Source organism: Caretta caretta, chromosome 6, assembly GCF_965140235.1.
Source record: "Caretta caretta isolate rCarCar2 chromosome 6, rCarCar1.hap1, whole genome shotgun sequence".
NCBI classification, from domain to species: domain Eukaryota; kingdom Metazoa; phylum Chordata; order Testudines; family Cheloniidae; genus Caretta; species Caretta caretta.
Genome location: NC_134211.1, coordinates 105149737 through 105161941, shown reverse-complemented (window position 1 = coordinate 105161941; position 12205 = coordinate 105149737). Strand labels below are relative to the sequence as shown.

The following is a 12205-nucleotide window of genomic DNA, read 5'->3' as shown; positions in this document are numbered from 1 at the left end:
GACTCTTATTGTCCACTAAGCCACAGTAAATTTTATAGCACAGTTTCAAATGTCTCTGTTTAATTAGGCCAAATGTAAAGTGGGACTAATAATGTTTACTAACTTTTGTGATCCACATACAAAAAAACGCCTTAGAGGGGCCTTATTTTCCAAAAGTGACAAGCATCCACGTTCTCAACAATTGGTCATTTAGGTGTCTCAAGTCGGGCACTCAATTCTTGAGGCATTCAGAATAACAAGTCACTGCTGAAATCTTGGCTTCAGTGAATAGTTAAAGCCATCATACATCTCACATTGCTCACATAATAAACAAACACATCATTTCCATGAAGTATGAAGAAATGGATAAAATGGGGAGGAAAGACAAGGAGTTCAGTTTTGGCCATTCTAAGGTTAAAGTGATGGTGAGAAGGAGATGTCAGAGAAAGAGGCTGAGATGTCTGGATGTAGAAAGACAAGCTAGGAGTAGAAAAGTAGACGAGTGAGTCATTAGCATAGAGATGTCAGTCTATCCATGCATCTGATGAAGTGGGCTTTAGCCTGCAAAAGCTTATGCTCAAATAAATTTGCTAGTCTCTAAGGTGCCACAAGTACTCCTCCTTCTTTCTGCTGATACAGACTAACACGGCTACCCCTCTGAAACCAGCCTATCCATTGTGGACCTGATCCAAAGCACACTTAAAGCAATGTGAGTCTTTCCATTAATTTCAGTGTTCTGTGGATCAGGCCCTTTGTGAGCTGATGAGATCACCTAGAAAGAGGCTGTACAGGAACGAGGGAGAATAAAATACAAATGTAGTACTTCTGAAAGAACAGGTAGAAAATAATTTTAGAAATATATAAATCATACTCACAAGTCTACAATATATATTATATATATATTTTTTTTATGGTTTGGAGTAATCCAAAGTTTGTCTTAAAGATGACCTAAAAAGACAAAAATATTTATTTACTACCAATTTAACAAGACTGTTACTCACTGTGTAAGTTTCCTGAGCAAAATCTGGTTTCATACTCTGTGCCTTAGAAAGAGTCCCCACTATTTGGTAGGCTCCCTCCTTTGGTTTACTGAGAGTAACATCTATAACTGACATAATTTCATCTTCTTCTTCTTCTTCCTCTCCCACTTCTTCAAGTGATGCTCCAGCAACACAGTTAGATAAATACTACAACAAACGAGACAGAAAAAATGATCTATAAATAAAAGGAGACTCAGTTTAATATCTGTACACATGGTAAACAATTTCCCTCTTCAATATTAATGCACAATTTGTGTTTATTTCAGGTACAGTAGATACAGGGGTTCTCACAACAAATTTTTTGGTGGCCTCAAAATGCGGCCACCAACTCTTGCTGGTGGCCACACTAACAATTTTTCCCAAAATTCTTAATTAACTTTAGGAAAAATAAATAAATATGCACATACATATGTCCAAATTATTGTAATTTATTAAATCTTTTTACAGACTCAACAATAAAAATAATGTACAGTTGTCTCTATTCTTTACTGGACCAGAACAGAAACACAAATAAGGTGTTCTGAAGGTTCTTGACTTTTTTGTTGTTGTTTCTTTTGCTTTTTAAAAAAGATTTGCTAGCTAGTAAGTCTGCTGCTGTGAAAAGTGATATTAACAAACATGCAAATATCATTTTTCACAGCAGCAGACTTACTCAGTCCTGGCAAGACCGGGGACAAATTAAGCCTTTGATGGGAAGGTCGATGGGGGGAACTGGGAGACAGGGAGATGCATGACAGGCCAGCAGAGGCAGTGGGCACCAGGGGTGATGCAGGGGGAGCCCCACAGCTGGGATTTAGAACTCCATGGCCAGAGCCTGCTTCCCGCCACCCCAGGACTGGAGCCCGACCCTACTGTCCCCAGGAAGGTGGGGAACTCACTAGCTGCCTGCTCCTCCAGCATTTGTGTCTCGGGGGGGGCGAGGGAGGGGGAGTGGCAGGGTCCCCCTCAACCACTGCCCAGGAGGCAGTGGCTGCAAGAAAAGCCCCTGATGACCACTTGCGGCCACGGTGGCTGCATTTGAGAAACACTGCGTAGAACCTCAGAGTTACAAACTGATCAGTCAACCACACACCTCATTTGGAACCAGAAGTAAACAAAAAAAAAAAAAAGCAAACACAGTATAGTACTGTGTTAAATGTAAACTACTAAAAAAAAAAAGAAAGCAGCATTTTTCTTCTGCATAGTAAAGTTTTAAAGTTGTATTAAATCAATGTTCTGTTGTAAACTTTTGATAGAACAACCATAATGTTTTGTTCAGAGTTACGAACATTTCAGAACTACAAAGAACCTCCATTCCCAAGGTATTTGTAACGTTGAGGTTCGAACGTAATTTTTCACAGATTAAGATATCAGCTTTTCATTGATGTCCTTCAGCAATTGCTCACTTTTTAAAAAAAGACAATGCCTATGGCAGGAAATTATAGTTGCATTTCATTTAAGAAACACTGCTTCAAATTACTTTAAAAATCTTGACTTGTTTACTTAACACCTGGGTAGAGATGAGCCAAGGGAGTGTTCTGTAGTTAAGATCTGGGATTTATAGACCAATCAATCAGATTTGAAAGTCCCAAAAACCATGTGTAAAAAGAAAAGGAGTACTTGTGGCACCTTAGAGACTAACCAATTTATTTGAGCATAAGCTTTCGTGAGCTACAGCTCACTTCATCAGATGCAACACGAAAGCTTATGCTCAAATAAATTAGTTAGTCTCTAAGGTGCCACAAGTACTCCTTTTCTTTTTGCGAATACAGACTAACACGGCTGTTACTCAAAAACCATGTGTGTGGTTCTCATGAGATTTCTGCCATCTTGGATTTTTGAATGATCTTGATAACAGCTATTCATGTAAGATTTTGTTCACATCAGATCCTGAACTGGATTCAAGGAGGGACCAAAACCACAGAACTAATTTGGATTCAGGGATACAAATCTGAATTCTCTCAAATTTCTTTCTATATTTATCCAATATAATCAGGGAATCTATCACCTTGGTATCTAAGCACTGTACAAAATTAGGCCCCAATCCTACAGATGACTTCATATGGGCTTACAACTTAACCAAGGAAGTCAGTGGGGCTCTGGGTATAGTGCAGCTGCCCATCCATGTATAAGAAGCTAAAGGATCAAAGCATTTAGTACTGGTGTCAAGATTCATAATAAAAATTATGTTATTTCTCTCCTTCCCTAAGGAACAAAGATATGTGAATTTCTCTTCAGAACTTGTCTAAACTAAAATAAAATAACACATTTTAAAAGTCTAGAGTAAACAAGGCACACTGACTTTAACACATGCTAAACTGGTGAGTTAAATCTTGGGGCCAGCCTAACGTATATACAGCCTTGCCAATGCTAAACTTTGGAAACATATTAGTTAACACATTCTCACATCACATTTTAAATCCTAGTCTAGGGTCTGTGGTTGTAAAGGGTTTCTATCCTGGTTTTATCACATCTGTACATTGAAGCATTTTAAGACTGAAATAATTTTTAAATATAAATGCATGGTCATTATTTGCACGGTTTGCTTTTTGCATTAGCCTCAGTTAAAACAATTAAAACAGACTAGTCAGTTTCACTTTTGTTTATACTAACACTGCTTGGTGTCACTTATTAGCAGCTAGATAGTGTTTGAGTACCAAGCTGCAACCATTAAAGTTGCAAACAATGGCTAGCGTGTGTATGAGAGATGGTGTTTAAATCCAAATAGATGACCAAAAAAAAATGTTTTCCCTGACATATCATGAAACATTGGTTTTGTAAAACTTTAATTGAAGAAACCTAAGAATTACACAGTTCTGAGGGTGAAGGCAAATCACGCAAAATAAAAAACAACACTGTTATACTTGTGACATATTTAATTCCAGTATTTTGAAAGCCACTGACATGAGAAATAAATGGTGTACACTATTAGAAGGCTGAATTAATGAGCTTCTTAACTCACTGTGGAGCATGGGTTGTTCAAAATCCCACTTTTGTGATACCAAGTTCTGTTCAGTGTGACTATGACAATGCTATTCAAAGATGTCAAAGCTCAACGGTAGATCAGAAAGCAGGGCTCAGATTAGGTTTGCATGCTAGTACAGCATGATGGCACAATCTCCTTGTACCCTTTTCATGTTGCCTTCTTGTTCTCCAGAGTCTCAGCTTTTATTAAAAAAAAAAGACTTCAGCTGTTGTGGCTGTTGAGAGTAACTCAAAAAAGTGAACTGGCCAGTGTTTGCAGAAACTGAAACAATAACTCTGAGGTGTGACCGACCCCATTCATTTAAATGAAGGCTAATTCAGATAAGGAGTAATAAAACTTTAAACATCAATATTGTTAACTATTTCATTGCTCATGAAAGCATGTAAGAAAGGAGAGAAAATACTATATTATGAAGATTTGCACAGTCTACTGTAAGTGACAGGTCCTTTAAGCATAAGTGAGAAATGCCAGGACTACAATAAAAAAAGTTTTTTCTGTACAACTATACAAGGAAACCCTCTGAGTTTAGATATGGCTAATACATGGAAAAGATGCTTTTGCATAGAATTGAGCAGTTCCCTGAACGAAATAAGCTGTATTGGCAAAAATACTTTTATGCTGTTATAACTGCATCTACAAAACTAGGGCTTTTGGAGGTATAGAAAAGTTGCAAAATACATATACACAATAAAAAGTTAGAAATAATATTAAGATGCCAACATAGCTCCATCAGGAGCTCTTTAATACCTGAAAATTAAAAAGGTAACCTACAAAAAATGGAAACATGGACAAATTGCTAAGGAATAGAACAAAAGAAAGGCTAAAGCACAAAATGAGTTACACATAACAAGGGACATAAAATGCAACAAGAAGAGGTTCTATAAATATATTAGGAGCAAGAAAAAGATGAAAGAAAGTTTAGGTCACTACTTAGTGGGGAAGGACTGCTAATAATGGCTGACATAAAAAAGACTGAAAAGTTTAATGCCTATTTTGCTTCAGTCTTCATTTAAAAATTTAATTGTAACCAGATGCTTAACACAATTAATATTAACTAGGGGAAAGGAACACAAGCCAGAATAGGGAAATAACAGGTTAAATAATATTTACATAAAGTAGCTATATTCAAATTGGTAGGGCATAAAGAAATTCATCCTAGGGTACTTAAGGAACTAGCTGAAGCCATCTTGGAACAGTTAACAATTATCTTCGAGAACTCATGGAGGACTGGTGAGGTCCCAGAGAACTGAAGAAGGGCAAACAAGGACCTACGTTTAAAAAGGGGAATAAAAAGGACCTGGGGAATTATAGGCCAGTCAGCCTAACTTTGATACCTGGAAAGGTACTGGAACAAATTATTAAACAATCAGTTTGTAAGCATCTAGAGGATAATAAGGTAATAAGTAATAGACAATATGGATTTGTCAAGAGTAAATCATGCCAAACAAACCTAATTTCCTTCTTTGACAGAATTACTGGTCTAGTCAGGGGTGAAAGTAAGTCTAGGGACTTACTGGTACGGGGCTGGGCTGGGGCCGGCTCTGGCCCCTGGAAGGGGGGGGGCCTTGGGCCCTGTACCGGCGAGTGCCTCCTTCCCTCTCCACAGGGTAACAGCGGCAGCCGGGGGCTCTCGCAGCGGTTTAAAGGGCCCTGGGTGATAGCGGCGGCCGGAGCACAGGGCCCTTTAAATCGTCCCCGGAGCCCCGCCACCGCTTCCCCAGGGCTCCGGCAGCAGGTCTCCAGGGACGGGGCTCCGGCCGCCACTACCGCCCCAGGCCCTTTAAATCATCCCCGGAGCCTGCCGGAGCCCTGGGGAAGCGGTGGCAGGGCTCCGGGGACGATTTAAAGGGCCCAGGGCTCGGCCGCTGCTACCGCCCTGGGCCCTTTACATCTCTGCCCCAGCCCCGCCTCAGCACAGGGAGCTGGACTTAATGACCTGTCAAGGTCCTTTCCAACCCTACATTTCTATGATTCTATGGTATATCACACTTCTAACTGACTTGACTATATTGGCAATAGTTTCTAGTGTAAACTTGGCCTGAACTTGGAAGAGTATTGCCACATTTTTGAGAGGTCTGATGGTCCTGGTGTTAGCACTGTAGCCCTGAAAGTGGCTCTCTCACTGGGTGAAACAGAGTGGGGTTGGGGGAGGGCCTGGACCTAGCAATGACCTTGTGTTCTAACTTGTGTCCAAAATAGTCCTGGGGGAAAAATTAGGAAGGCCACTGTGCTCCTAATATTAGCGTTGTTGTCCTCATGGACTTGGTGATGAAATACTAGATATGAACATGTTACGGGCAGACATGGCATCTCAGACCAGTCTGACCATAGGAAAAATGTTGCTGAACTCTGAAGGCTACGCAATTATACTATTTCCACACAAGAATAGACAAACTGACATGAAGATCAAATGATGTCTTTACCCAGAAATAGCTTGATCATGTTACTATTTAGTAGGTGTTGGAAAAGATCAGTGTTGGACACCAGGGTGTATACCTATGCTGAGGTCAGAAGTGACCACCATGTTGACATTGGGACAATCAAAATAAAATTAAAGAAAGTAACATCACGCAAGGCAGAGGGTACATATATGTCTAGCAAGTTAGTAGATCCAGCAGTGAAGGTGAATTTCAAGCAGCAGCTTAGCAACAGATCTTAAGAGTTAAAGGCACTCATGGAGGTCACAGAAGAACAATGGGAGTTTTTCAAAGAAGCAAGTGTGGATGCAGCCAGGACTTCAGTGAGGGTGGGAAGACCTAGGAAAGAAGACTGACTCCAACCCAATACATGGAGGCTTGTTGAAGAGAGGAAGGAATTAAAGAGAGAATTCAACAAGAATCTGACAGCAGTGAGACCTATTCTGCAACAAGAATATGCAGACTAAAACAAGGGAGTTAAAAGATAAACCAGAAGAGATAAGAGAATGGATGGAAGCTGAGGAGGCATACAAGAGTATTTTAAAAAGCTTTTTCTAATATCTAAACAACTGACATCACAATTTTTAAACCATTGTGCCACTGTGAATACCCAAGAAGGTACAGTTTTAAGCAGAAAGGAAGAACAGAGAGCCCACTGGATGGAACATTTACAGGTTGTGCTCAACCAGATAGAACCACTAATATACACTGAGGTATGTGAAGAAATACCTTCACCTATATCACTAAAAATAATAACCTTTGAGGAAGTAACTGAGATCATAAACCAACTGAAGAGAAGTAAAGGCTATGATAAGATAGATGCTAAAATGTTAAAAGTCAGAGAGTAAGTGATGGTGAATTACATGTGCAGGTTGTACAGAATGGGAAAATAAGATCTGTCCTAAAGATTGGAGAAGAGGTTTTATCTGCAAAATTCCTAAAAAGGGGGACCAATTTATTTGTGATATCTGGAGAGGGGTGACACTCATATCTGTACTTGGAAAAGTGTTTTGCATTATCATTTTGAATAGGATGAAAACTGCTGTTGATAAATACTTGTGGATGAACAGGCTAGATTTTGATCTCGTGGGTTGTGTTCAGACCAGATTTTCACCTTGAGAAGATGATTGAGAAAGGCCTAGAATGCCATCAGAAGCTGGTTTTTAACTTTCTTGATTTTAAAACAGCGTTTGTTGATGTCCAAAGAAAAGTCCTCTGGAAGGTCTTGAGTCACTATAGAATTCCATCAAAAATTATTAATTTAATAAAAGCTTTGAATGACAAGTCTGTGAGCTGTGTCAGGACAGAAAGTGGAGACACAGAATGGGTTAAGATTGTTACTGGCATAAGGCAAAGTTGCATATTATCCCCACTTCTCTTCTGCATTGTCATAGACTTTGTGATGAGAAAAGTGATGGCTGCTGCTAAGGACACTGGTATTGTTTGGGGCAGAGATAAGCTGCAAGACTTACATTTTGCAGATGATGTATTCATACTGGATACCAAACTTGGATGGAATGAAAAGACACTTTATGAGCATAAAGCAATACACAGAAGAGCAAGACCATGGAAATAGGAGAGAATGCTGTCAATATTGGAGAATGTAATTGATGGAGAAGATTAGGAAAGAGTTGATGACTTTGTCTATCTTGGAAGAACAATATCTGCTAATGGCCAGCTTAGTAAAGAAGTGAAGGCAAAACTCAGTGAAGCCTGTGGATCAAATTCCTGTTTGTCAAACATCTGGAAGAGTGAGAAAATACATCTGCACACTAAAATGAGATTGTGCTATGCTATTATCCTTCCAACGTTATTGTAGGCTTCAGTAACATGGCAGATGGTGGAAGTACACAACAAGAGGATGAATTAATTCCCCCAGTTTTGTTGGGAATTCATTGGAGAAATTATGTAACCAATGTGGAAGTGCTGCACCACAGAAATCAGCAAACTGAGAACTGAGTAATTAGATAGACAGAGCTATGGTAGTTTGGCAATGTCATCAAAGAATTACAAGGTATGAGATTGGGTTACACCAGGAGGGAAGAGATAGGGTTGCCAACTTCCTACTCGCCCAAAACTGAACAGCCTTGTCCCGCCTCCTATGGGGCCCAGCCCATGCCCCACCCCTTCTCCAAGGCCACGCCCCCTACTCACTCAATCCACCCTCACTCACTCACTCATTTTCACCGGGCTGGCTCAGGGGATTGGGGTGCGGAAGGGAGTGAGGGCTCTGGCTGGGGGTATGGGCTCCAGGGTGGGGCCAGAAATGAGGAGTTCAGGGTGAGGGAGGGGACTCTGGGCTAAGGCAGAGGGTTGGAGTGTGGGAGGGGGTACGGGATCTGGGCTGAGGGTGTGGGTTCCAGGATAGGGCCAGAAATGAGGGGTTCAGGGTGCGGGAAGGTGCTCCGGGCTGGGACAGAGGGGTTTGGAGGGTGGGAGGGGGATCAGGGCTGGGGCAGGGGGCTGGAGCATGCGGGGGAGCTCCAGTTGGGGGTGCGGGCTTTGCAGTGGCACTGGGGATGAGGGGTGTGGGGTGCAGAAGGGTGCTCTGAGCTAGGATCGAGGGGTTTGCAGGGTGGGAGGGGGATTGGGTGGTGCTTACCTCAAGCAGCTCCCATAAGCAATGGAAAATCCCCCATCCAGCTCCTACGCGGAGGCGCAGCCAGATGGCTCTGCGCGCTGCCCTGTCCACAGGCGCTGCCCCCGCAGCTCCCATGGGCCACTGTTTTTAGCCAATGGAAGCTGCTGAGCTGGTGCAGGGAGCCCCGTGGCTGCATCTATGCCTAGGAGCTGGAGGAGGGACATGCCACTGCTTCCGGGAGCTGTGCAGGGCCATGACAGGCAGGGAGCCTGCCTTAGCCCCACTGAACCGCCGACCGGAGTTTTAACAGCCCGGGCAGCAGTGCTGACCAGAGCTGCCAGGGTCCCTTTTCGACCAGGCATTCCGGTCGAAAACCGGACACCTGGCAACTCTAGGAAGAGAAGGTGTGGAGGGCAAAGAATGACTTATCCTAGTACCACTGAAAAGGATGCTGCCATCATGGAGACAACTTACGATGCAGTCAAACATCTTTCTCCGGAGAGATAACAGTGGGAAAAATGGGTTGCTCTATGTGCCACTGGGCACAGGAGAGATTCTAAGACTATGTAAATCTATTAACATTGCACCTCAGCATACGGTTCCCATTTGGGAGGACTGGCGGGGGGCACCCCATAGTGCTTATAGCCTTGTAGACCAGCAAGCAGTTGCTGATGATGGGGGTACTAAAGAGATCCTGTGGTCCAGGTGATGTTGCCTGCATCATAGCTCAGCACGTGCCTTTGTGCCCAGGGAAGCATGTGGGCTGGCAAAGGTGCCCTGGCACCAGCATGTGGCTCCAGGAGGAGTATTGCCATGCCAGGGAGGCTGTGCTCTCGGTGATGGCTAGCACCTTGTGCTGGGTCATGGGGCCGCTCTCTAGCCCTGGCTCTGGCATCAACCACACCCCAGCAGGTTGTTCACGCCCCGTGGGGGTGGGCAGCGATGGGGCCGTATCCCAGCTTGCGGCTTGAGGGGAGCTCGGAAGGATCCTGCGGCCCAGCCCCCTCCCAGGGACCCCCCACCCCGCGGTCACCTTCCCGATGCTGCTGCCGCTGTAGGAGTCCAGATGGTTGAGAAAGACCCTCTGGCTGCGAACGGTCCCTTCGGCCGCGGCCACCGCCTCCTCCTCCTCCGCCGCCATGGCGCTCGCCGGGGAAGCCGGGCCGTTGCTAAGCGACCGAGCCAAGCGGCAGCGTCCTTCTCCGCACCGGCCCAGGCATCGGGGAGGGCCGCCACAGGGCCGGGCCAAGACGCGGGCAGGGGGCGGTCCCTGCAGCTGGCGAGGCTGGTGCCAGGGCGCCTCCGGGGAAGGGAGGCTCCCGCTCCCTGGGCAAAAGCCGGGAGAGAGACCGATACTGGGGTAGGCAGAGCCCGAGTCGAACAGAAGGGAAAAGGGCACGAACCTATAACTATTCCCTAAAAGAGGGACAAAGATCTAGAGAGACAGAGCTATAGTGGAGGCGGTCCAGGAACAAGAGGGGAGAGAATCATGACAGAGGCAGAGTTTGACGTTTTAAAACAACACAGGCTGTAATCGAGAGTGGGGCGTACTGTAGTGTGCCAGGTCAGTAAGATACTTGCCCAGCTCTGAGCTGAGGTAGGTGAGGAGGAAGCCTTTATGTTCATATGGATTTATTTGTTTTTTAAATAAGAGGGTCAGTATTTCATAGGCATTTTCACTAATATGGTAGAACCCCTCTTTTATGAACGATCTGGAGATTGAAGTTCATAAAATTGAGTATCTCCAAGTCTCAGTACCAAAGTTGCAGTATAGGGCACTATATTGCTTTCTTCTTATCCTTTGAAACGAGGCAAAGCATTTCCATGGCACTGAAAGCATTAGGATATCACTTTTGTTATGTGATTTTTTTTTCCTGTTGGGAAAAATAGTTCATAAAACTAGTTGTTCATAAGACTGATGTTTGAAAAATCAAGGTTCTAGCCTGTGTAGATTTACAGGAGAATTAAGTGGAAGATAAAGGCTGGCCAGAAGTCCCTTAACCCTGCACTTTTTACACACCCCCATCCTAAGAAAAAACGGGAGAGGAAAGAGGAACAGTGCTGGTAAAGCAGCTCTGTGCTTATCAGACAATTGGTTACATGTTTCAGAAGTAACGGTCAGATGAATATGTGGTCCTGCCTCAGCACAGGGCATAGTCTACCTGACCTCTTGAGGTCTCTTCAGCCTTAAAATCATAAATACGTCCAAAAGGCATTTTACAGTTGTGGATTTGTTTGTAGTTCACATTCTCTATATTGCAAGTTCTGCATCTTCATGCACCACTGAGCAATTATGTTATCAGTGTATGTATGCACTAGCACTTTAAGAAGAAACAAGAACATATTCAGCATTTATGTTAATTAATCCCATGTTTCAAGCTTACTGTCTTTGCAAATCATCTCTCCCCTCAACCTTCTTTTGGTTGGGCTCTTTGAGTCTCCTTTCATAAGGTAGGTTTTCCATTCCTAAGATCATCGCAGTAGCCCTTCTCTGTACCTGTTCCAGTTTGAATTAATCTTTCTGAAACATTAGAGACCAGAATTGCACAGTATTCCACAGATCTCATCCCTGCCTTGTGTAAGGGTACTGTCACTTCCCTATCTCTACTGGGAATACCTCACCTACTGCATCCTAAGACTGCATTAGCCTTTTTCACAGCTGCAACTCATAGTCCTCCTACGAGCAACCAGTATATCAAGGTCTCTCTCTTCCTTTGTCACTTCCAACTTCTTCTTAGCATCTGTGTGTGCCTCAGATGGCACATGACTAGGATTCGTCACCCAGTTTAGTCCATTAGTTGGATCATTAGCTTTCTTAGCTCAGGCTAGGTACTGAAGGGGAATGCGACAATGGCTGACCTAGGTTTCCCCCGTTACAACTGAGCAGTCCTCAATTTATAGGAAAAAGTTGCTATTGAGGCAGCAATTTTTTTAGAAGGATCTCTGCCTCTAAAAAGTTCAGCACCAACTCTGGTACTTTTTAATATAATGCAGTTTTACAATGAGAACAACATCTGACCTTTTTGCAGTTTGTTTGCTTAGCAAAAATGTTATTTGTGTACTGTGTCAAACAACTGACTACACTGTTAAGTATATGAGCTTTAGATACAACTTCCATTGACCTTATTAGATGTTTGCAACTGAAGTTTAAGAAATAGTGTTTAAAAGAGCATTTTGTATTTTTAAAATTGTAATATGCAAGCTACTAGCTGAAAGACAGCCT

The 12205-nt window shown here is 43.2% G+C and overlaps 1 protein-coding gene across 2 annotated transcripts in view; it reads right to left on the bottom strand.

The window, feature by feature from the left end:
- The window catches only part of AK7 (adenylate kinase 7), a 66827-nt gene extending 56571 nt beyond the window's left edge, over window positions 1-10256 (bottom strand). Inside the window, exons 1-2 of one of the 2 annotated variants that reach the window (XM_075129858.1) lie at window positions 10016-10256; window positions 981-1166 (exon numbers count right to left, since the gene is read on the bottom strand). In XM_075129858.1, the coding sequence (XP_074985959.1) occupies window positions 981-1166; window positions 10016-10123 (294 nt within the window). In that variant the 5' untranslated portion in view covers window positions 10124-10256. The remainder of the gene's footprint in view (window positions 1-980; window positions 1167-10015) is intronic. The other variant, XM_048855200.2, reaches the window with a different exon arrangement.
- Window positions 10257-12205: the final 1949 nt, after the last annotated feature.